The 24505-nt window shown below is 52.1% G+C and overlaps 1 protein-coding gene across 4 annotated transcripts in view; it reads right to left on the reverse strand.

Annotated features, from left to right (window-relative positions):
* Gsg1l (GSG1 like) overlaps positions 1–24505 on the reverse strand; it is a 170192-nt gene that overhangs the window by 102245 nt on the left and 43442 nt on the right. For 3 of the 4 annotated variants that reach the window (XM_027948343.2, XM_027948342.2, XM_027948341.2), the window contains exon 2: positions 8334–8381. The exons of the other annotated variant lie outside the window; for it this stretch is intronic. In XM_027948343.2, the coding sequence (XP_027804144.2) occupies positions 8334–8381 (48 nt within the window). The remainder of the gene's footprint in view (positions 1–8333; positions 8382–24505) is intronic. 4 annotated transcript variants of the gene reach the window in all.

Below are 24505 nucleotides of genomic sequence, written 5' to 3' on the forward strand. Positions count from 1 at the left end.
GCCAGGGCACAGGGTTCACATCAGGACGCAGGAGCAGGTGGAAAAGGCAGAGACCATGATGAGCCAGGACCGCCATCTCCAAGCGCCTCGTGTAAGTTGGGAGCCATGGAAGGGGTCTGCTAGGACGGATTTTCATCTTAAAAAGATAATTTAAAATTTGATGTGGGGAATAGTTTTCTTTCCTTTCCAATGAAGTGTAACACACACAGGAAAGTGCGTCGACGGTGAGCACACCCCTGGATGGTGAGCATCACCAGCTGCCAGGCCTCTCCAGCTCACGTGGTCCTGCCTCCTCTGCAAGAGCAGCTAATGCCCTGATGGGGCGGCTCTTCTGTTTTCCAGGGTCCTGTTCATGGAGACACGTGGCAGGTGTTTTTTTCAAACATGGCTTCATGTGCTCGTCACCCATGATGCTGTGGGCAGGTGGTCACTCTTCATTCTCGGGGCTGTAGAGTATTCCACTGTGCGTGCTGATGGGCCTTACAGGTAGCACCTGGAGTCTGGGAGGCCGGCTAAGAGGTTCGTCATCCAGGAGGGACGTGACGGCAGGCTGAACAAGACTCACAGCTGTAGTTAGCAAGCACGGAACAGAAGCCACCTGAGAGGTGGAAGAAACTTCCCATGTCAAATAACTGCACTGAGGAGGAGGAGCGAGGGGTGACCACTGGGCCCTGGCTTGGGAGACGGAGCAGATGCTGGGAGGGGAGGTGGGGAAGGATGAGGCCTGGGACCTCCACGGTGGACCAGCTGGGGCTTCCCAGGGGAAGGGCCCAACAGGCAGCTGGAGGAAGATTCTAGAAGTCAGGAGGGACGGCTGGGCCTAGGGCATCACCAGGGGGATAGAGCACAAGGCCAAACTGAGGGACAGTCTCTGCCATCTTTGAACACCACCAACGACTACAGGAGAGAGAGGATGGGGGGGGGCACAAGATGGGAACAGCGTTTTAAGAGATGGAAAGGTCAGAGGTGGATGGCACGGCACAGCGGGAGCCGGTGACCTGCACAGAGGGGAAGTCCTGGGACAGAATTCCAGGAGTTCCAAATTGAAAACCAAAAGTTAAGTGACAGATGAGTTTGGGGACACTGATGTGTCCTCCAGCGTGCTCTGCATGCTTTGTTCCCAGAATTCTGGAGGCTGGGTTCAGAGACTGGAGATGGGAGGGCTCCTCCCTGGGAAACTGATCTGTCCGTCTGCAAGAAAAAGCCTGGCGACAGGGACTGGGTTGACCAGATGGACTGTTTTCAGGGGGGACTTGTCACCTCAATAACTGGATGTCCTCTCCCCCATGCACCTACAGCTTCCAAAGAGTACCTGGTGCCTTACTCCTAAATAGATACATCAGATATGTGAGGGGAAATTAGAATATTTTTAAAAAAAGATCAAAAATTAAAATAAAATAAGCAAAAGAACTTGGAAAGAACAGAGACATTAAAAGATACAGAAGAAAACTTTTAAAAGATTAATGCCCTCAAGAAATCTGAGACGAAATTCTGTCCATCAAACCAAGGCAAGAGACTCTATATAAAGGAAACTTCTGATCACAAGAAAAAAAAAAAGCTCTTAAATTTTAAACTATAACTGCAGAAATGTTAAAAATAGAATAGTCGAAAGATAAGAGTTGAGTCAATATCTCAGGATGAAATGGAAACAAAAATAGAAAATTAAAAACGAAGGACAGAAAATAAAATATTGAAAGCTTCCGGAGAGGAAAGATAAAATAGGTTGCACAAAAGAATCTGAAAGGCATTGAGTTTAACAAGCTGGAAGACAAGAGAACAGCCAACGTTTCCCAAGTTTTGTGAGAAAATCATTTCCAACCTAGAATTTTTATACCCAGCTAAACAGTCCAGTGTCCAGGAATGAGGGCAAACGTTTCTGCAGGAATACTGTCAATCAGCCATGGTCTCTTTCTTGGAAAGCTACTAGAAGATATTTTCCCCAAAAAATGAAAAAGTAAACTAGAAAATGGACCAGCTTGGGTAGAGGAGGCAGGCCGCCAACAGGACAGAGGGGAGAAAATTCTAGAACGATGTTAAAGCGGGGCCTCGAAATTATAGTCCTAAGCAGTCATTGGGCTAAATTGGGGCTGAAGGTCAAAGTCACCATAGGAGTGTCAGAGAGGAAGAAAATGTACTTGAGAATGATTGTATGAAAACCAGAAAGCTGTGCAAATATTATTTAACCTCGAGAAAAGTCATATTAAGAGGAAATGCGGTCAGCACTTCACTTGGCTCCATTGTGTATATTTATTGTGTCCCAATAATGTAAGCCAATGACTTTGCTGTCCAGATTCACCAAAAGTTGTGCCATGACAATATTGGGAAGACCAAAGAGGTTAAGTATGTTGGAAGTTTGTAAGCAAACTGATATTTAAAAGTGAACAATCAACAATAACAACAACAAAAAAACAAGCACATTATTTTAAAATATAGAGGGTCCCCCACTTGTGACAGCTTGACAGTTCCATTTCTGACTTCTCAACTTTACAACGCTGTGGAAGAGATCTGCACTCAGTAAAAGAACACAATTAAAATTTTGCTTTTGGATCTCTTCCCAGCCTAGCCATAGGGGTTGTGACACTCTGGTGACGCGGGCAGGGGCCGCGGCTTGGCTCCCAGGTGGCCCCAGTTGTTTCACGGGGAAGCAGCCACCCCCTCCCCTCCAGGGACCTGTGCTCAGCAAAGATGTGCAGCAGGTGAGTGGGCTCAGTCACCTTGACTTAGGATCTTGTCAGCTTAGGATGGGTTGAGCAGGCTGTGGCCCCAGGGACAGTCAAAGAGCAGGTGTACCCAGATAAATAGGAGGAAAGTGAGCCGAAGGTGGGAGGGAGAGGCTGAGATGGACGTAGGTCAAGGTGCAGTTTTTCACTTTTAGGCTGATAGTACTTTTTAATTTTTTGTACCAGGGATTGAACTCAGGGGCACTCAATCACTGAGCCCCATCCCCAGCCCTATTTTGTATTTTATAGAGACAGAGTCTCACTAAGTTGATTAGCACCTCGCTTTTGCTGAGGCTGGCTTTGAACTCACGATCCTCCTGCCTCAGCCTCCCGAGCCACTGCTCTTTATACATTATACATGAAGGACTTCGACTTTAATTAAAATCACTTTTTAAATATCCTACTTTTTAAATATCCTAAATGCCAAAGCGGTTATCGTCAGTAGGGTACGGATAACACTAATCATGAAGCAGAATGAGATCAAGGACAGTGGAGGAGCTGGGGACGGAGGGCAGACGGAGCACTCAAATGCAGAAAGGAAACTGGGGAGGGGAGGGAGGGGCAGAAAGAGCTGGAGGGGGGAGGCACCTGAGGCTAAGAGGGGCACAAGCTTCCAGAAGGTGCGCCCAGCATATAGTAAACACTCAATTAACACACTGCTGGGTCCAGGCTGTCCGTGGCCACACACAGGTCCAGGCAGATGAGGACTGAGAAGCAGCAGGTGGCTCGGCCGTCGGGAGGTCCCTGGTGCAGCCTGGACAGTGTGAATGAATCCTGAGGCTGGGTGTGTGCGCCTGTTCATTCATTTATTCCCACTGTGAGTCCATCCACCAGTGAGAAGCTCTAACCTGGGACTTGGGAGCTGGGGGCTTCCCCGTGTCCCCCTACTTGGGACTGATCTTTACCAGGGTCCCTGTTAATACAACAAAGGGGGAAACCCAAACATCTTCAAGGACTCTCTAGGATCTGGGGTCAGGCCAGCTGCAGCATGGCTCGCCACCAGCCACCCTCGAGACCTGTGGCCAGGCCAGGATGTGGCTCAGCAACTCTTCATTCCTGCTGTAACCCTGGCCTCCATGTGGGTAGGGTACTCCCCCCCCCCATTGATGTTGGGTGTGGCCTGCAGGTGGGATGTTCGCAGGTACAATGCAAGCACACACTTCAAATGTGCCTGTGGAATTAGGCTCCCCATCTTGCATTTCTGGCATGACCACAAGAAAAGCTCCTTCAGGTATCTGCAGGTCCCTCTACCTGGTCCCCAAAACAGACCTGTGCAGAGCTGATTTGAACCTAGTCTAAATCTTGGAACCAAGTTATTCTACATCAGCGAACCCCAAGAAAATCCACAGATGAGTAATCATCATCACCATAATCACTGCTGGAATAATAACTGTAGTGGGATGGCTTGTTACACAGCATTAACAAGGGTCTTGCTGACTGATACACCAGGCTTTAAGACTATCAGTTGGTCACTGACTTAATAAGTGACTGAGGCTTTGAAATGCAGGGAAGCCTGGAAGAAGATGATGGAGGAGTCCAAAAAGCTTTGCTGCTGCATTTTCAGAGTCAAGGTCACAGCTTATGGGTATTGCTGTTCACCTGAATTGACACGTTTCACCTTCATGAATCCCTCGGGCATCTTGAGTTAGTTCCTTGCCCTCTGCCTGGCACAGCCTCCTGTGCAGACCTTCAGTGCAGCGCTGATTATGCCAGTGCTGCCCCGAGGTGGGCAGAGCCCTGGGGGCTCAGGGAAAGGAAGAGACCTTTGGGGCTGGAGACCAGGCTTATGAGGGACAGAGGGATGTGCAAGGCACCATTATCCAGCTATGACACAGGACGCTCAAGGGCAAGGGGGACATAATCTGAATGTCCAGCTGCAGGATCTGGCTAAATAAATTGTCTCCTTGTGATGGAATGGGACACGGTTGTTTCAAAAATGAACACAGTGGCTGGGGTGTGGCTCAGCGATAGAACACATGCTTAGCATTCACAATTCCCAACAGAACACCAAACACACACACACACACACACACACACACACACAAAATGAAGGCAAGTCTCCGTATACTAATAGGAAAATTAATCCATGACTTCTATATAAATATACATACCTACATATAAACATATACGTGTGTGTATATATAGGGGGGTTTTTTGTAATAATTATCACCTAAGGGTGGGTTTATAAGAGTCTTTCATCTCTAATTTACACACCAACTTTCAAATTACACACTCAAATTGAACAAGTATGTTCAATTGCAGTATTGTATTCATAACATGCAAAATTTTGAAATAATTGGCAGGAGCAGGGGAACAGCATGTGCAAAGGCTCTGGGGCACCCACTAGCTTGGCTGACTCAAGGAACAGCAAGAATTCTGAGCTAGAGTGTGGAGGGAAGGTGGCAGGAGATGAGATCCCAGGTATAGGGCCAGGCTATGCAGGACCTTTTAGGTCACCCTAGGGACACTCACTTTTATCTCAAGAAGAGCTGTGGAAGGGTTTTAAACAAGGGAATCCTGGGATGTGATTTTATGCTTTAAAAAGATTGTTCCAACTACCAAGAGAATCCAAAGGCAGAGTGTGGCAGGAATGCAGATGAAAAATGGTCATGGCTTAGGCCAGTGTCACACAAAAAATGTGTTCCCCACGTGCAAGGTGAAACTGGAGTGGTCAGACAAAGGAAGAACACTCCACACCATGGCATGGGACACAGATGACAGGCAAGTGCTTGGCCAGCGGGCAGAGGTGGGGACGAGGAGGCAGCACCTGAGAAGGGCCATGAGAGCACATGTGCGGTTGCCAGGTGGAAGGAGGCTGCCACTGTCTGGACCTGGAATGTTCCCTGAAGGTCCACGTGTGGAAGGTTGTGGTCCTCAGTTTGACGTGATTGGGAGGTAGTGGACCTTTAAGAGGCGGAGCCTGGCGGGAGGAAGTTAGGTTATTGGGGGTGTGTCCCAGAGGGGGATTATGGGACATGGGTCTCCTGCTGACTCCCTGGCTTCCTTGCCACCACGAGTGACAGCTGACTCTACCACGTGCTCCCACCGCAGGCCCCAAAGCAGCAGATGAACCACCATGAACGGAAGGCTCCCAAACTGTAAGTCAAGATAAACCTTCCTTCTGTTTAAGTTGCTCATCTGGAGTATTTTGTTCCAGTCACGGAAACCAGAGATTCAGACAGAGGGAAGCTCCGGACTCAGCTCAGAGGTCCTGGATGGAGGAGGACGAAGGGGAATCCCCCAGGTTTTGGAGGGGATCCCCTTGTGACCCTCCTGGGTCCAGCTTTTTCAAGCAGAAGAACCAGACTTCTCAAGTTCAAATCCCAGCCCCACTGTCCCCTAGCTGTGGGACGGCCCTGTGTCTCCGTCTCCTCATCTGTGAAGGTGGACCACGTCAATCAGGCTGGCCCATGGCAGGCGTCCCCTGAAGGTCCACTGGTGTTAGGGTCACCATCTTGATCACATCTGGTCAACCAGAAAACACCAGGAGAGGAGTCACGGGTGAGCTGGGGCGGCGACCAGCCTCCCTGGGAAGACAGCCCTTTGGGTGAGAAAACACCTGCAATAAGTCACCCCATGTCCCCGTCCCCCGGGAGCCTGGACTGCACAGTGGAGACTCCAGTCGTGCAGGGCAGAGGGTGAGCTAGTGGGTGGATCTGTGTCACACTCCCATGGGTGACCACCACAAGAGGCCACGCGGCTGCCGTGGACCTAACCCTGCCCATGCCCAGGACAGCTAAAGTGTTTGAGAGGCGGTGAGTACATAAAGACCACCCTGCGACACGGTGGCAAAGCTGTCCCCTCGACCTCTTGTAAACATTTCTCTACACACAGCCGGAAGGTCCTCGGCATGGCCGCCAAGCCCTAGAGTCACAGGGTGAGCAAAGCCAGTCAAACAGAATGGTGGACGCCTCTGGGGCCCTGGGGCCTCATAAAAGAACCAGGAGGAGAGGCCGGAGGCCACCTGGGGGGCAGGAGCCACCCGGCTGACTCGCACACGGACACGGGCACTCGGCCCTGGGTGGACGCACTGGGAGGCGCCTACAGGTGGGCACAGGCCCCGGGAGCAGCTGCCATGTGCCGCAGCCACCTGGCCAGGGCACACACGCGGGCCCCGCTCGCTGTCAGCCCGGTGGGCAGCGCCAAGCTGGGATCCCCGCGGCCCTCGGGGTGGTGGGACGTGCATCCCAGGGGACAGGGAGGGTGTGGATCATGGACTCCGGGACCAGGACCTGGGCCAACACCCGGCTCTGCACCTTAGGAGATGGGAGACACCGGCTAGTGGGCAGCTCAGCCTCAGTCCTCTGCCCCCAGGTGGAGGTGAGGACAGCCCCCCAGGGGGTTCTCAGTGCCTGGGGCATGGCCCATAGTAACTGCTCAATAAACCTCCACCTCTTGTCCCCGGTGCCAGCAGCCTTGCTTACTAGTGACCTGGAGCTGGAAGCCGGGCCCCAGGTGCTCCACCAAATGCTTCAGGGACAGCTGCATGCAGCGACCCACAGGAAATGGCTGTGGGAAACAGGAAGCGGAGCCTTCCCTCTCCCAAAGGCCTGCTCCGGGGTCCTGGCTTCTTCCTGCGGGCGGAGGGACAGTGGGGGGCCTGTCACTCATCCCTCAGTCTCATGAGGACCACTCGGCACCTGTGCAGCAGGAATGTCACCACCCTCCATGACACGGGGCCAACTGGCTGCCCCATCTGCCTTTGATAACCGCGTGAGAGGGGAGACCACTGGACACCTGGCGCTCTCCATGTGGGGACAGTGCCCGTGCCTGGGCTGCTGCCTCGGCTTCCCCTGGCCTGACTCCAGGACCCGGCCCTCCCCCCATCTCCAGGCCACCTGTTTCTCTTGCGGGCTCTTTTAGGGGGGTCGACAGGTGGGGAGATGGCCAGCCTCTCTGTCCCCACGACAGATCCCCCTCCAGTATCAAGGTACTTCTTCCATACTCAGAGACTCCCTGACTGAGCTGGTCACAGCATTTTCCAGCATAAAGACCACATTTCCCAGCCTCCCTTGCAGCTGAGCACAGCCCTGTGTTAAATTCTGGACACGGAGATATCCACAGGTATATCTGGGCAACGTCTGGGAACCTTACAGTTGATCTGCAACCTTTGCCCTTCCTCCACTGTATTGCCTGGAATGCAGATGCTATGGCTGGCGCTCCAGCCACCCTTTTAGACCATGAAGACAAAGACCACGAGGGTGATGCGGAGACACAGCAGGAGTCCAGGTCCTGGGGACTCAGAGCAGCAGAAACCTCTCAGACTGGCCCTCCCCACACCTGTGAGACAAGAGGGGCCAGACATCTGGTCTCCATCTTCTGGGAGCAAAGCCCCAGCAAGAAGCAAGGCCCCAGAACTGTCTGAACTCCACTTCTAACACCCATCCTGCCTCCTCCAGGGTCCCAGAGTGCCCCGGATGGAAGAGGGCACCAAGGACCCAGGGTACCCCTTGGGGCAGGAGGACAGATGGTCCTCCCGCACCTGCCTCCCCGGCTTCAGTGATCAGAGCTTCACAACAAGACAGCTGGCTTCCTGGGCCTGTCACCCGGGAGGCCAGGGGCAGGGGACCATCTCCGGAGGCCGAAGCTGGCCCCTGGGCGGGTGGCACTCACCTTTCTCCGATGCCGGGGCCAGGTCAATGAAGCTGCGACATTTCTCACCTTTGAAAAGAAAAGAAGGGTTTTCAGAATGTGACAGCACCCAGGGCTCAGGCCCCGTCTGGAGCCAACAGCACCTCCAACCCAACCCCAGCTGCCACGGCCCCCGGCCCCGGTGGCCAGCAGCCCGCTGGGCCCGACCTCCTCCCCACCCAGGGGCCCCTCCTGGCCGCCCCCCCAAGCCAGGCGCCTCCCCGCTGGGCTCCCCCCGGCTGACCGCCCCAGCCACAGGCGCGCATGCGCACAAGTGGACAGTGTCCAGGAGGGAGGTCCGCAGACGCGCCCCCCACCCCTCCCGGTGCCGATCGCCCCGCCCCCCGGGTCCCGCAGAATAGGCCGAAGGTCGCCGGGCCACCCAGGCTCCGGACACCTCCGTGGAGGGCCAGCCCCACTCAGCAGCAGTCACAAGGTTGGCACCTGGGTCCCCTGGATGGGGCTTGAGAGGCTCTGGTTTGCCACGGTCCCTGCCTCCCGCGGTGGCCTGGGCCATGAAGGTAAGGAGGCTCAGAGTAGCTGAGCCACCAGCCTGGGTCACACAGCAGACAGTGGTGCTGGGACTGTAACCAACCATATCAAGAAGTATTTGCTGACAACCAAGAACGAGAGGGAGAATTGAAACCAAAGAGGGGGAAAGGACGTGTTGTTTTTTATTTCAAATGAATTTAACCTTTCTTTAATATTTATTGTTCTCTCCAAAGCTATAGTGGGGTAAATTTGGTAAATAACCAAATTCAGACCAGAGCAGGGAAACACCTGGGGGATCTCGGGTCCTTTGGCCTTCAGGGACACTTTCCAACATAATAAAACTGAAATTAAAAATTGTATTTTACAATCACCTCAAAGTTTTGTTTTTGTTTTGTTTTTTCCTTCTGATTTTAAAAGAAATTAAAACATTTTCGTGGCCCGTGAAAGCTTTGGAGGCCCTCAGCTCTTGTCTCCTGGGCCTGAGGGAGACACAGGCTTTCCCGAGCCCGGTTCCTACTCCCACCCCGACTGGGCTCCTTAATCATATCTAGGATTTACGTGCTGAGCGCTTTGTCTTCTGTCATCCTCAATGGTTTGTTTGAGGTGTGACTCATAAGCCATGCCGTTCATCCATTTACAGTGTACAATTCTAGCCGGGTGTGGGGAAGCATGCTGGTAATTCCAGCCACTTGGGAGGCTGAGGCAGAAGGATCGCAAGTTCGAGGCCAGCCTCAGCAACTTAGCAAGGTGTTGCCTCAAAATAAAAAATGGAATGTGCTGAGGATGTAACTCAGTGGTAAAGTGCCCTTGCATTCAATCCACAATACAAAAAAAAAAAAAAGTTTAAAGTAATAAAATAAAATGTACAACTCAATGGTTTTTCAGTGTATTCTTACTGTAGACACAAGATTGTGTGGCCATCACCACAATCAGTCTTAGATCATTTTCATCACACCCAAAAGAAAGCCCATACCTATTAGCAGTCAATCCTCATTTCCCCACCTCCCGGCCCTAGGCTACAGCTAATCTATTACTGTCTGGGCATTTCATACAAATGAAATCAGGCAAGCTGTGGTCTCTGGTGACTGGCTTCTTTCACTGAGTCTGTTTTCAAGGATGCCCATGCTATACCATGTCTCAGTACTTCATTTCTTTTCATGAAAAAATAATATTCCATTGTATGGATATATAGTGTCCCCTCTCCCCTACTCTGTGATTTTTCTTTCTGAGGTTTCCGTGACCTGTGGTCAACTGCAGTCTGAAAATAGTAAGTGGAAAATTCTAGAAACAAAAAATTCAGAGGTTTTAAACTGTATACTATTCCAAGTAGCATAATGACATCTCCTCCCTTCCCACTGTGTCCTGCCCAAGGCATGAATCATTCCTCTATGCCACGTGTCTGTGCTGTATATGCTACCTGCCCGTTAATCACACTTTGGCCATTTTTTTAGATTGAGTTATCTTTTTATTATGAGTGGTAAGATTTCTTCATATATTCTGCATACACATTCCTTATTAGACATCTGATTTGCCAATATCTTATTCCTTTTGCAGGTTCTACTTTTTTTGATGATGTCATTTGAAGGGCAAAAGTTTTGAGTTTTAATGAAGCTCAGTTTAGATAAACTGGATTTTTGTTTCTTTTGGGTTTTTTATTGTTTTTATTTATTTATTTTGGTACCAGGGATTGAACCCAGGGGCACTTTGTCACTGAGCCACATCCCCAGCCCTTATTATTTTTTACTTTGAGACAGGGTGTCAGTAAGTTGTTAAGAGCCTCACTGAGTTGCTGAGGCCAACCTCAAACTTGCAATCCTCCTGCCTCAGCCTCCTGAGCTTCTGAAATTATGGTGCTGTTTATGCTTTGAATAGCATATCTAAGAAAGTTTTGCTTAACCCAAGATTATGAAAATTCACCTTTTTTTTCTCAGTGTTTTGTAATTTTAACTCTTCCATTTATACCTGTTTCCCATTTAGAGTTGCTTTTGGGTGGAGCAGATAAGAGATCCTCATCTACCTGACATTCTGTCTTGCCAGATCGACCTGCTGAAGACAGACTATTCTTCCCCCACTGAGGTGGGGACACTCATTCTTGTACATTAAGTTTGTTATTAGCTGTGTTTTACTCTTGTCCTTTGCCGGGTTACATAATTTACCTTCTACTTGTTGAGTGGATTTATCAGGAACGGCTGTTCCCTCTTGCTTTAATCCCATAACAACCTGCAATGCACCCCAAGAATCCCCATCGTAGAGACAGACAGGCTGAGACTGTTACAGCTTGTACATGAAGTGTCTCCCAAAGACTCGTGATGTGCTGAAGGCTCAGTCCCCATCAGCAGTATTCAGAGGTGAGGCCCTTGGGAGGGGACTGGAGCCCCAAGGCTCTGACCTGTTGGTGGGTTAATCCACTGGGGGACTCGCAATTTGAACGTCCCATTGGGAGGTGGTAGAAAGTTTAAGAGATGGGACCTCATAGGAGTGGGTCCTTGGGGGTGTGCCCTCGGGGACTATATCCTGTCCCTGGTCCATCTCTGTCTCTGTCCCCACCCCTACTTCCTGGTTGTCACGATCTCAGCAGCTTTATCCCTCCGTGCTCTCTGTCATGATGTCCTGTCTCACCTCAGGAGCAACGGAGCCACTGACCATGGACTGAACCCCTGAAACTGTGAACCCAAATAAATTTCTCCTCCTCTAAGTTGATTTTCCCGGGCATTTGGGTTATAGCAATGAAAAGCCCAGGCTCCAGACATCCAGACCAGACACCCAGCTAATGACAGAACAGGACACCCCTGGGTCCATACACCCCGAAATCCCTGCCCTAACCTATTCCCAGATATCCATTCCCATTGACTACGTCAGGACTTTCCACACGGGCCAGAAGGAATCCCTGGGGGCCCCACCTCCATGTGGGCAGGGAGATTCTCAAGGGGCTGAGTAACTGGCTCTCCCATTTCTATTTCTGCTGGACAAGGTCAGGAAGAAGCAGTCTGAGCCGATATGGTCCAGCAGCTCACGTGGTTGGTGTAAGGCAAAGCTGAATTTTAAGGCAAAATCATAGAACCTGAGGAAGACAGGCTGTTCCCACGGCCCAAAGTCTCACAGCTGAAATCCAAACACTAGAGATTTTTTTTCCTCCAAATCCTTAGTCTCCATCCTAAAGATTAGCCAAGCATTAATGAGAAAGATATCGACCGGCCTGACGCTGACTTCACTGCTTTTAGAAATGACCTTAACACGTTGACACCATCGTGTCGACTGTTGTTAAACGGATGTGTTTCATCGAGGGGTTTATTTTGGTAGAAAACTGAAGACAAGTACATTTATCTCTCCGCCACTCACACTTCCTCTCAGGGCTTGACCAATAGGTCCCAGAGCTGTGGCCTGTCACCGCCACCTGATGGCAGCATACCTTCCTTGAACCGTGGACACCACAGATGGCCAGGCTGCCCAAGGTCAGCTAAGTGGAGTGGCCTGCCCTCGGGGGGGGGGGGTCAGGTCCAAAAGAGTGGGATTCAGCTGGTGGAGGCCTAAACATCAGTGAGGTCCACAGGCCCCAGATGATGTCACCCACACCTGGGGTGAGAGTCACACTCCAATCCCACGAGACTTTGACTTACGAAAAAATTGAACCTTGAGTCGTTTTGGGGACGCTCACAGTCGTGCTAGAGGATCTGTCCCATGACAGCGATGGAGGGCGGGACAGCCCCAGGTCTGGGATCAACAGAGCTGAGTTCTAATGCCGGCTCTGCCACTTCCTGCCACAGTTGTCCCTAGCCTTCCCATGCCTTGAACTCTGTGCTGCTGAAAGGGGTGCAGCCCCCGGGGGTCCTGTGTGGGCCCAGCGTGGGCAAAGAGCTGGGCAGGGTGCTGAGGAGGTAGTGTCCTCGTCACCATCGCTGGCTCCCACAGGTGGGCTCCAGGGAACACGGGGCCCGTCCTCTGCTGTCTCGCGGGGAGAGAGACATGGACACTAGCACACGGTGGGGAGGGGCTGGGACACTGGTCCAGAGCAGGGACCCCAGAGCCAGGCCTGCTGAGTCAGCCCGGTCCTTCACTTAGAGATGGGTGACGTCATTCGTGGCTCAATGTCCCTACCTAAGAAAGCAAGAATCCCCGATGCTAGTGTTCCCCTAGCACATGCCACAGGGCGGGTGGGTCAGGAGGGGTTGGTGACAAACCCCAGGTAGTACAGCTGGGACAGGGCGGTGGGCGGAGTCCAGAGAGCCCAGCGACAGCTGCAGGGGCTAATGGGCTCCTCCATGGGCCAGCCCTGTGCTGCCCATTGTCACCCCCTGCCATGGATGTGGCCTGACACATGCCCTGATTTTTGACACACGCCTTGACTTCACTTCTTAAAATGTGCCCCCTTCTCCTGCCCCCCTGCCCCCCTGACGTTCTAACAGAGAGAAAGCAAATGGGAGGTGCCACCTCCTCCCCAGGAAGGAGAGTCCCCAGAGGCCCCTATCATCTGCTCCAGGGAGGGGACAGCAGGGGCATTCATGCAGGTGGGAGGGGACCACAGACCCGGGGAGAAGGGTCTGGGACCCATGAGCAGCAAGACGTCTGGGACCTGGAGGATCGACGTCCCAGGAACGCAAGACACTGGGCTCAGCAAGAGCCTTGCACCAGGAAGGGACCCGCAGAACCATCTGTGGGGTTGGGGAGGGGACAGAGGGGACCGGAGCTTTCTCCAGAAAGTTCTGGACACTTCGTGCTGCTGTGGCTTGGAGGGCCTCAGTTATGTGGAGGTGGGTTTCTCAGCACGTTGCAGAGGATGCTCGAGCCCTGCTCCCCTGGGAATGGAGAAATCAACTCTAGGCTATTGATAAGTAATTGATCCTGTGCCTGGAGGAAGGGAGGGTGCGTGTTCTTGCCCCCTTGGCCCCCTCAGCCCCAGACTCTCCCTGAGGTCAGGGACTTGAAACCCAGCCCACACACTAGGACACCAGCTGGAGAGATCGGTGACAGGCAGCGACGGAAGGGAGCCTGTGGGGACGGCAGCAGGAGGGGATGTGCCCATCGAGATGGTTACGATCGACACACGGACCATCTGGACCAGTGGGGGCCTGGCGGGAAGCAGATGGCACCCTGGGAGGGGCTGGCAGGCAACTGCTAAGGGGCACTATTTATAGACAGGTGTGGACAGGGTGGAGGGACAGTGACCCGGGCCCTGAGCGGCCCAGCTCTGAGGGGCAGGACAGGGCAAGGGTCTGGAGGAGCCCAATCCACAGAGGAGGAGCCACGGCCGGGAGCCAGAGCCACACGGAAGCATCGGAATCAGAGATGCTGGGTGCAGCCGGGAATGTGCCTTTCCAACAAGTTCTGGGAGGGCTGCTGAGGCGACTGGTCTGGAAAGCACTTTGAGAACCAGTCCTGAGAGGAATGGAGTCCCCATCAAGCCCGGGACAGGGAGACAGCAGGCCGCTGGGAGATGGCCTGATTCCCATCAGCCCCCATGGACCCAAACCAATGAGAAACCAGAGGGCCCAGGGCCCAGGCTATACTTAAGTTTCCAATGTCAGTGTTTCATATCAATGTGATTGTCCACCAGCCTTTATTGAGCACCTACTACATACCAGGCGCTGACCTGGGTGCTGGGGATACAGCCGTGAACCAGAAAGACAAATCCCCAGCCCTGGAGCGCTTCTGTCCCAGGGTGAAGCCTGTGTACAGATCAGCCCACTCTTTGGAATGTGCTCATCAAAGAAGGGCATTTCCGGGCTCTTCTAAATGACAACATCTCTGCAACTGTTTTCAGCAAGAAATAGAAGTTTTGTGACCACGTGTGTCCTGTTCCCTGTGGTGTCCTCAAAGCCTGGGACAGGGATCAGTGCTGCAGACGTGACCTGGAATGAACCGGTGCGGAGCATTTCCTACAGCGCCTCAGTCAGGAGCTCCCTCCAGCTGCAGGACGGGGAGGGCGTGGCCAGCACACCTGGAGGCAGGAGGGGGAGGGCGTGGCCAGCACACCTGGAGGCAGGAGGGGGAGGGCGTGGCCAACACACCTGGAGGGCGGGGAGGTGGCAAGAGAAGCAGTGGAGAGCTGGGGGCTGACCTAAGAGGAGATGCGTCCGGGAAATGGACACGTGCGTTATCCAGGGGAAAAGCCGTGGTCAAGGGCAGCTGCGGGACGCCCCATGGAGCCTCACACAGGCACCAGGCACAGGCCGGGACACCCAGAGGTCGCCTTGCACACGGTGGCCCCGAGGGCCGCCCTTCCCCGCAGCCCTCCCTTTCTGCTGCCTGCTCCGCGGGTTCAGTTCTCCCCTCCCCGCTCTGTGCCTGGGCTCTTGGACTTCCATCCACTCAAAACCTTCTCTCCCTCGCTTTCTCCATTTCTGGGCCCTCCCCAGCCTTCCAGATCCAGCTCCCCCACGGTGACCCACCTGGTTCCCCAAGCAGCTGCCCGCTCCCAGAGGGGTCCCCTGCTCAGAATTGCTGCAGTTTTACCCTCTGAGCCTCTGGTTACACTGTCTCGTCCTCCCGGGGGCCGCTTGGTGGGCTGGGGTCCTAGGGGCAGGTTTGTCATTGCTTTGGCTCCAGGATCCAGTGGCCCCAGGGAGAGTCCTGGGTGAGTACCATGCCGAGGACCTGCCACTCATCAGAACAGCTGCACGGAGGTCAGTGTCCACCCCCAGTTTACAGAGGAGGAGCCCGAGGCTCACAGAGGTGGAGTGACCTCCCCACGGTCACACAGTCGGTGGTCTGGACCCAGGGCTGTGCCTGTCCAAGCTCTTCCCACTGTGGAGGGGACTGACTTGAAGCCTTGACCAGCTTGGAGCAGGGACCCAGGACATGCCATGGCCAGGCCAGACAGTCTCGGAAATCATTTTTAAACATATTATAATGGAAAATGTCCATCTTTTACAAAAAGTGGAGAGACTAATTAAAAAAAAAAAAAAAAAAAAAACCCTCATGTCCCCACGCCCAGCTGCAATACCTGTCAGCCACGGCCAGTCTCATCCTGTCTGTACCCACCTACCCCCACCAGCACGGGGTTATTTTGAAACAAATCCCAGAAGTTGGATTTAAAATGTCTTTTTAAAAAATCTTCTTATTTGTTTTAATTAGTTAATATGACAGTGGAGTGCGTTTATGAACTTTGATATATCATACGTAAACGGCTTTTTGAAGATACTCAAAAGAGACAAATGGAAAGTCATTTCTCTCCTGAGACTGCTGGCTTTGCAGCGAAAGACCCAAGAGGCCCAGCCCTCCCTGCCTCCCCACAGCCCTCCCTCCCCACAGCCCCCCTCCTGCTGTCTCAGGGTCCCAGCTGGGGGAGGGAGGCCAGGAGTCCCTCAGTGCAAGGCCTGAGCTGTCAGCGGGCCCATCGGCGGGCACATCCCTACTCTGGCCAAAGGCAACCTGGCGCAGGGCCTGGGGAGCAGTGGAGCTTCTGAGGAATCCACCGCAGAGTCACTGGCTGGCTCTGCCCCAGTTCAGGACGTCCAGCCTGGTCTCTGGAGTGAGAATCAAGAAGCCCGCATGTGGGTGTCGAGGGAAGGCAAGGTGCCCGGGACCAGCCGGAGGCCAGCAAGGTGGGCTCACTGTGGGAAGGAGGCTTCGCCTGGACCTGGTACAGATCCCCATCCTGCCGTCCGCCGCCTGGGAGACTGTGGTAGATAATTTCTGAAATTTGGTTAGGAAGATTTTTTTCCACCCGTAAAGGATGGTGGTTCGGCCTTCCCGGGGTACTTGGAGGTTGAATGAAGAAACAGGTGTGAAATGAGAAGCCTTCTGTTAGGGTTCAACTCAGAAACCTCTGCAAGGAGAGCAGCTCCTGTTTTGACACCCACACCCCATGACATTCACCATGGGTCTTGAGCCTCCCTCTTTGAAAGAGGAAGTACTCCAAGCCAAATGGGCATTGGGGCTCAGAAACCAGAAGATGTGAGTTCAAATCCATCCTCCACCTCCTGCTAGCCACGTGACCTCAGTGAGTGGCTTCACCTCTCTGAGCCTTTTCCTCCCCTGCCAAGTGGGAACTGTCCAAGTACAGTCATCTCCCTTATCCATGGGGGACATGTTCCAAGACCCTCAGTAGATTCCTGAAACCACAAAGAATACCAAACCCTACATATACTGGTTTTTCCTACATATACATATTTATGATGAAGTTTGCTTTATAAATTAGGCACAAGAAATCAATAACAACAACTAATAATAAAATACAACAATTAAAACAATATACTATAATAAAATTATGTGAATATGGTCTTTCTCTCTTGCACACCATACATAGACTATCTGATAACCAAGATGGCCACAAAATGCCTAGTGGGTGGGTAGCATATACAACATGGACACATTGGAGAAAGGGATGATTCACAACCCAGGAAGGACAGAGTAGGACAGCAAGAGGTTTCATCACCTTACTCATTTGGCCTACAATGTAAAACTTACACATTGTTTACTTCTGGAATTTTCCATGTAGTACTTTTTACTATGTTTGGCCACTGCTAACTGACAGCACAGAAAGCAAACTCACAGATAAATGGAGATGACTGTGCTGCACTCCAGGCTTGCCAAAAGCACTGAAACAGGAGAGAGAGGGAAAGCACCTGACCCGTGCTTGGCTCCATTAGTAGGAGCTGTTTTGTATTCCTTCCCTGGATCCCAGGTTAGAGACACACATTGCTTTTCCTAAGAAGAGCTGCACGTCTCCCCAAACTAGAAGCAGGAGGCTACAATTCTGCAACCTCAGCCTGAGCAGGTGGAGGGAGCCTGGCAGGGCCACAGTCAGAATCAAGGGAGGCAGCCAGAGACGGACGCCCAGTGCTGGCAGAAGGTGTGAGGAGCGTTTTGGGCTGGCCAAGTTACCCTTGGCATGGGCATACAGGAGCCCAGGTCTCGGTTGGCAGGGGAGACTCGGGCGGAGAGAGGGAGAGGCACTGGGGAGCCCAGCATCGTTGGCTGGATCCCCACATCCTGGGTGTGAGGATCGTGACTTAATTCCATGCCCCACCAGATGGTGTAGCTGCGGTTCTGTGGTGGGGGGAGTTGGGGGTGCAGGGGCAACAGAAGGAGCCAGTAACCTCGGCGTCCCAAAGTCAGCCAACAAATAACACTAGCTAATGGAAATTGTGCAGGTCCCGTGGGCCAAACCTGGCTCCCCGTGCTTTCCATGTGTAATTCATAACCCTCACACGGCCCTGAGAGCTGGGGTTATGACACCCCCATTTCACAGATGAAGAAACTGAGGCACAAGAAGATAGAGTCACCCATCTAACGTCACACAGCTGGTGGAGGAGAAAGGACTGGAATCCAGCTTGGCCCAGAGCCTCTGTTTGGACCACTGCTCTCTCTGGTATCTTAGCAGAGCAGGCAGGGTCTGGAGAAATCCATCCTTCCTCAGGGAAGTCCCAGATGCCCTCCAAGGGACTCCGCCTGCAGCAGGAATGCCAGCAGCCTTCAGAAGTGGCTTGTTCGCAAGGGCCTCGGATCTGCGTGGTTTGCGCTTGGTTCTGAGACCCAGATCCCACGAGGGCTCGCCTCCTGGCAGGTGCCCAGTCGTTTTCTCTCCAGTAGGTGCTTCCTCTTGCTGGGAGGGCCAGGAAGCCTCAGGCCTCATCCCCTACAAATGTGCCCCGTGGCAAAGGATTTCAGCAGCTTGGCAAGGGCGAGAGTCCACACACCTCCGCGGGCCAGATTCAAGGAATGTGGCACCGGGAGCCAGGAGGAAAGAAAATGCCAGCAGATCCTGCATCAAGCGGCTCCTCTCTCCGGCTGGCAGCTGAGTCTTGGCAAGAGCTTCCTTGGAATTCTCCGGAGGCTTCTGCCAGTTCAACTGACAGGGCAGCAGATGGCACACACTTATCTGCTGATGATATTTTGATTTATTTACCTCTTACAGATGGTACCAGGCCTTGGGTTCTGGCAGGAGTCCAGGGTGCGGGTCAACTTTCTGAGGATAATCGTTTCTACAAGTGGAGGAGACGCTGAAGACCAAAGCCCTGCCTGGCATGGCGACTGGGGCCACCGTGGCCACCAGATATCCCTTGCTTGGGCACTTGGAACATTGTACGTAGATCAAAGAGACAAGTTCGTTCTAAAGAATTTGAAAGCTGAAGAACCTGAACTCTTATCTAAGATCATCGTCATAATGGTTGGATGGAAGAACTTGGAACTCACAGGCTCTGAGGTGCAAGTCCTAAGTCGGCCATGTCCAGCTCTGTGGCCCACGGCTAGACTCTGGCTCTTAGCTTGTGTATCTGTAAATTGGTAAAATGGCCATCTCCGTCACACGCAGTGGACAGAAACAGCTAGCTGTCCTATGTGCCGAAAGACATGCTTCTCTTTCCCTAGTGGGGAATGACCACTAACAAGCAGCTGCCCTGCCAGGTATGATATTTCCCAGCATGCCCTGCATCTGGGAAGCTGTGTGACTGTGTGGGCAGAGTGCTGTGTGGCACTTCCTGGGAGGGCTCTTAGGAAGAGAATGTGCCCTGTCCTTTCTCTTCCTCTTAGATGCAGAGGGCTCCAAGTCCCTAGGAAATGATAGAGCCACAATGTGGAAGTTTCCTAGTCCTAATCACAACATGGAAGAAAACTGCCACCTACCAGGACAACAACATGTACTAAACCGTTACATGAGCAGGATATAAATTTCTGTGTAATTCATGGACATGTCAGGGGTTTATTTGTTACAGCAGCTAGTGTTGACCTATACACAGGCTAACTGGGGAGCAAATGAGAGGAGACATCTGAGGTGCCTGGCACATGACAAGGACTCAGTAAGGATTCATTATTTGCAACATTTTCTAAGAAAGCTTGATAAGTCAAGGATATTGTGATTTTTTTTTTCCTGTCACATCCCATATGTTGGGTTTGGATAGAGCAGGCAAATCTCTTTTTCCAATACCTTAGTCTTGTTTGTGGCCTTTATTTGAATTACCAGGAATCCTTCATGATTTGTCCTCATTCCTCACATGCATGTTTTGAAAGCAAAGTGTAAAAGCTGTGGCTGGAGATGCAGATGGCGGGGGCGGGGGGGGGGGGCTTGCCCAACACGGATGAAGCCTCAGCTCGAGCCAAAAAAAAAAAAAGTTAAGAGGCCAGAGGAGCACTGGGTAGTTTTTCTGAGGTGGACCATGGCTGGCTGACCCAGGAAGATGAGGGGTGCCATTCTCACACTCCAGTTCTGCCTTGGAAGAATTCTCAGCTCCGCTAGGGAAGTAGCAGAGCAAGTAGGGACAACAGTTTCCAGATGCAGAAACCAGATGTGCAGCCAAAACTGGGCCAAGCACGCTGCCTCCTCATCTAGAAGCAGCCAGCGTCCCAGTCCCTGCCACATAACATAGTAATACGTCACCTGGCTGAGCGCTTACCAGGTGCCAGGTGATGTTCTGAAAGCCCATTTGTCTGTTATAACAACCAGGAGGCAGAGGGACGGTTACTATTCCCATTTTATGGATGGGGAAACTGAGGCACCATGAGGAGAAGAAACTTCCCCCAAGGTACAGAGATGGTGAGTGGTGGACCCACTCCAACTGCAGACTGGGTCGCTTTTCCTCGAGTTTGGAAGGAAGGAACTTGTAAGGAGGATCTGATGTAGTCTGCTTGACTTGGGGCCCAAGGAGCAGGACTCCTTCTGACACCACAAAGGACAGTCCAGCCTCAGGAAGCCCCTCCGTGGTGATGTTAGACCTCCCAGTGGTGAAAGGCTTGGAGCCCCACGTGGAGATGTCCCCAGATGCTCAAGCAGCTGGTGGAGGATGAAGCCACATCTCAGGACCCTGGGGGGGTCACCATGGGGACGATGCTGAGTGACACTGTGCTGCTTTGCGGACAGTGATGCTCCCTCCAAATTCCCTCCCAACCCCTTGGATTCCATCCAGGAGAAATGTTGGGGTTTACGGTCTCCCCTCCCTAACATCAGCCTGACACCTGCTCGCCTCCTGTTCTACAAAGGAGGGTGGGCCAGGAGCAGTGGCACATGTCTATAATTCCAGCATCTCAGGAGGCTGAGGCAGGAGGATCACAGGTTCAAAGCCAGCCTCAGCACTTTGGTGAGGCACTAAGCAACTCAGCAAGACCCTGCTTCTAAATAAAATATGAAAAAGGGTTGGGCGTGTGGCTCAGTGGTTAAGCACCCCTGGGTTCAATGCCTGGTACCCCCCCAAAAAAAACAGAGAGAGAGAGGCTGGGAGGGGACACAGGAGTGTGGTGTGGGGGCCCCACAGGGGCAGAGGTGAACAATAAGAAGAGCAAAGGCCCCAGGATCCAGCTAGCATTCAACAGCAGTGTTTTCATTTATGTTCACACATACACGAGTATACAGACACACATGCACGCACGCACACACATATGTGTATAAGTTCCTTTTATTTGGAGCATATAATACTGGTTTTCTGTCTCTAATTGAGATGGAAAGCTTCTCTTTTAAATTCATTTATGGAAGGAAAATGGGAGCCAATGTAGAACAAAAAGAAATCATAGTAGAACAAGGGCATGTGGTTTGGAATACATTTAAAAAATGTGATATGAAAATGACCGAAATCTGAGAATCACTGGGATTAGAGAACTGTCCACTCCCAGGCTCACTCCTGGCCGAGCGCTCCAGGGCCCACCGGCTGCATACAACAGGAGGGCCATCCCCCTGATGGTTTATGCAAATGACGTCCCCTGGAGTCGTGCAGTGCACAGCCTGTGTGAGTGTACACAGCAGCCATGGATATTTTTAGAGTAACAAATATCCCAAACATACGAGGGAAGAGAGATAATCTTCTGGCCAGCTGCCCTGAAATTGGCAGCCAAAGTTCCTCACTCGAAATTATGTTATTTTCTGTTCATGATCCTCTGACAGCGTCCCCACGCTCAGGCAGCCCCAGCAGCAGTTGGGCCCAGCCCCTCATCGGGAGGAAGGATGGAGGAAACAGGCACAGGGTTCTCCTCCAAGGAGAGTCCCAAAGATAACCCCATCGAGAGGCAGGAGGATGAGCAGAGTGACTGCACATTCTGGTACAAAGGAAGCAGGCAGAAGTCCTAACACACGAGAGCCCTTGAGAGATACACGAGCCATTCTTGAAAAAGCAAGTTGACATTGAAAGGCAGCTCACCAAGGAAACAATCCAAAGAAACCCAGGAGCAGAGAATTTGTAGTAAAAACGCCACGGTGGGCAAGGACCACAAAAACAACCAAACAGAAACAAGAGAAGATGCTCTCAGGGTGGCACCTTGATGTTGAAGGACTCATCAAACATCAGAACCAGGTCAGAGGCAGGAGGAGCACAAGCCATGGCCTCTACCTTAGAGGGGTCTGACACTGGAAAGACCTCGTTTAAAGACTGCAGTGACACATCTGTCTTCTCCCTCTTCCCTAAAGGCACAAAAATAATTACCTACCCAGGGCCAAAGTGACCAGGCAGAAGAAAATGGAGATTAACATTCAGACTTGAAATGTGAACACCCTGCTTGTCCCCAGGGCCCCCCTGGGTCCAGCCAAGGGCCACTGAGGAAGAACCTTGAATGTTCTGAAAATTCCCCCAGTGAAACAGACACACACAAGAAACTCTACTTGTGCTCACCCATGCCCACCTGTCATCCACACACAGGAGGCCCACGGCCTCTGCCCCTCCCCAGGCCTCCCTGCCTCCACCAGGCACAGGCATATTTGTAGAGATCAGGTCTGAATTCTGTCCAGGAATCTCCCCTAGCCTTCAGGGCTCACCAGGGGCATTATGACCTCAGACATTTATTAAAATTCAGACTCCTAAAAATGCATAGTCTCAGAGACCAACAATGCCACTTCTCGGAATTCATCTTCCACATGGGCAAAACAATTCAAGGTCAAGAACATTCACTGAAGCATTATTTAAATGGCAAAGGACTAGAAAGAACCTAAATTTCCATTAATTAGATTAGAAATGTACATTCGATTTATGGAAGATGCTCACTCATTAAAACGAACAAGACAGTTCTCTCAGAACATTAGCAAAGAATATCAATATTAATTTTATACGGAATGTCACATGGAGACGTGGGAATCCCACTGAAGTTCTAGAAAAAGTCCAAATGCTTGCTTTTCTGTCCAGTGTGCGCTCAGACATTTATTATCCAAGCCTGTATCAGTTTCCCATTGCTGCTATAACAAAGCACCACACACTTATTGGCTTAAGGCCAGAGGTCCCCCAGAAGTCTCCCTGGGATAGAAAGAAGGTGTTGGCCTGGCCACACTCCTTTGGGGAGTCTCCATTCCCTTGCCCTGTCTAGCTGCTTGTGGCCACCCACAGCCCTTGACTCAGGGTTCACTTCCTCTGTTCTCAAAATCCACCATGTTGGATCTGTTCATTCACAGACACACCCCTCTCTACTTATGCAAGGGAAGTTTCTCTACTTTCAAGGACTCACATGACTTGGTCGGGCTGATTATGATAATCCAGATAATCTCCTCATGACAAGATCCTTAATATGATCAAAACTGAAAACATCCCTCTGGCCATGTAAGGTGATACATTCACAGGGCTTATGGTGGACATCCTTGGCAGTGTCGGGACAGTATTCTGCCTACCACAGATACCCCAGGATCCAGCTGCCCGAGCACTTTTCAAACAGACCTCCTGACAAGGTGCCTATCCCTCTGCCCAGAATGTTCACACTCACCCACCCAATTCCTGCTCAGACCTTCAAGTCTTCTCCTCCAGGAAGCCCTCCCCATTACTCCCAGGCAGAATTAGTGACACCACTAGCACTTTGATAAAGACATTCGTCGTCGCTTGGTATTCAAATTATTTGTATACGTTGTGTATCTCTCAGTAGCCTGTAAGCACTTTAAGAGTGAAAACTGACTTAACCAACCACATATCCCGCCCCCTGTCACCATGCCTGGTACACAGTAGGTCTAGCATACACTGATGGAGTGAAGGGCTGGGTCCCTTCTCTCTCACTGTGGAAGGCAGTGAAAACTATGCGACCCCAAATAGTTTCCTGTGTCTACTGTCGTCATTCCGTACACCCAGCGCGTGCTGGGAGCTCAATAAACATTTTGCTGAGTAAATAAATGGACACTTCCACCTCGTTACTTATTACCACTTCCTCTATGCCGCCCTCTTCGCTTCCTTAATTCATTTTTCACACTAATGGTCCAGGGTGGGCTACCATATTGGTTCGGGTAAATAGCAGCTGCAGCTACAGACAGTTCAAGACCTCAATGGCTTCCTTCCTGGCTGCCAGTCCTGCGGGAAGCTCATCCACGTAGTCACCCAGGGACCCAGGCACAGCTGCACCGGAAGAGCTGGCTGCGTACACGCCCACCTCAGCCCGGAAGTGACGCACAACGCTTCCGCTCTCAGCCCATTGGTCAGACTAGTCACATGGTCAACGAAGCGCCAAGGAGGCCGGGAAAGGCGAAGGGGCTGGCGGTTACAGGAGTTGCGGCCCCCATTGTGAGCGTCCTGCTCCTCCTGGGGCTAGTGACCCGGGGTTTCAGAGGAGTGAGGAGTGAAGACCCAGCCCTGGATCTTCCCCTGCTGTCCATACAGACCAAGCCACCCCAGAGAACAGGCTGCGGGCCAGGAAGGCCCCTGACCGCCCTGGGACAGGACATTTCCTCCAGACGGTGCCGCAGCGGCGACCCACCAGACGCCCCTCGGCGGTGGGCCGGGTCCGGTGTCCCAGGATCCCTGTGCCTGGCCCTGCCGCCCTCGGTTTATTCCTAAGCG

Source organism: Marmota flaviventris, chromosome 19 (genome assembly GCF_047511675.1).
Source record: "Marmota flaviventris isolate mMarFla1 chromosome 19, mMarFla1.hap1, whole genome shotgun sequence".
Lineage (NCBI taxonomy): Eukaryota > Metazoa > Chordata > Mammalia > Rodentia > Sciuridae > Marmota > Marmota flaviventris.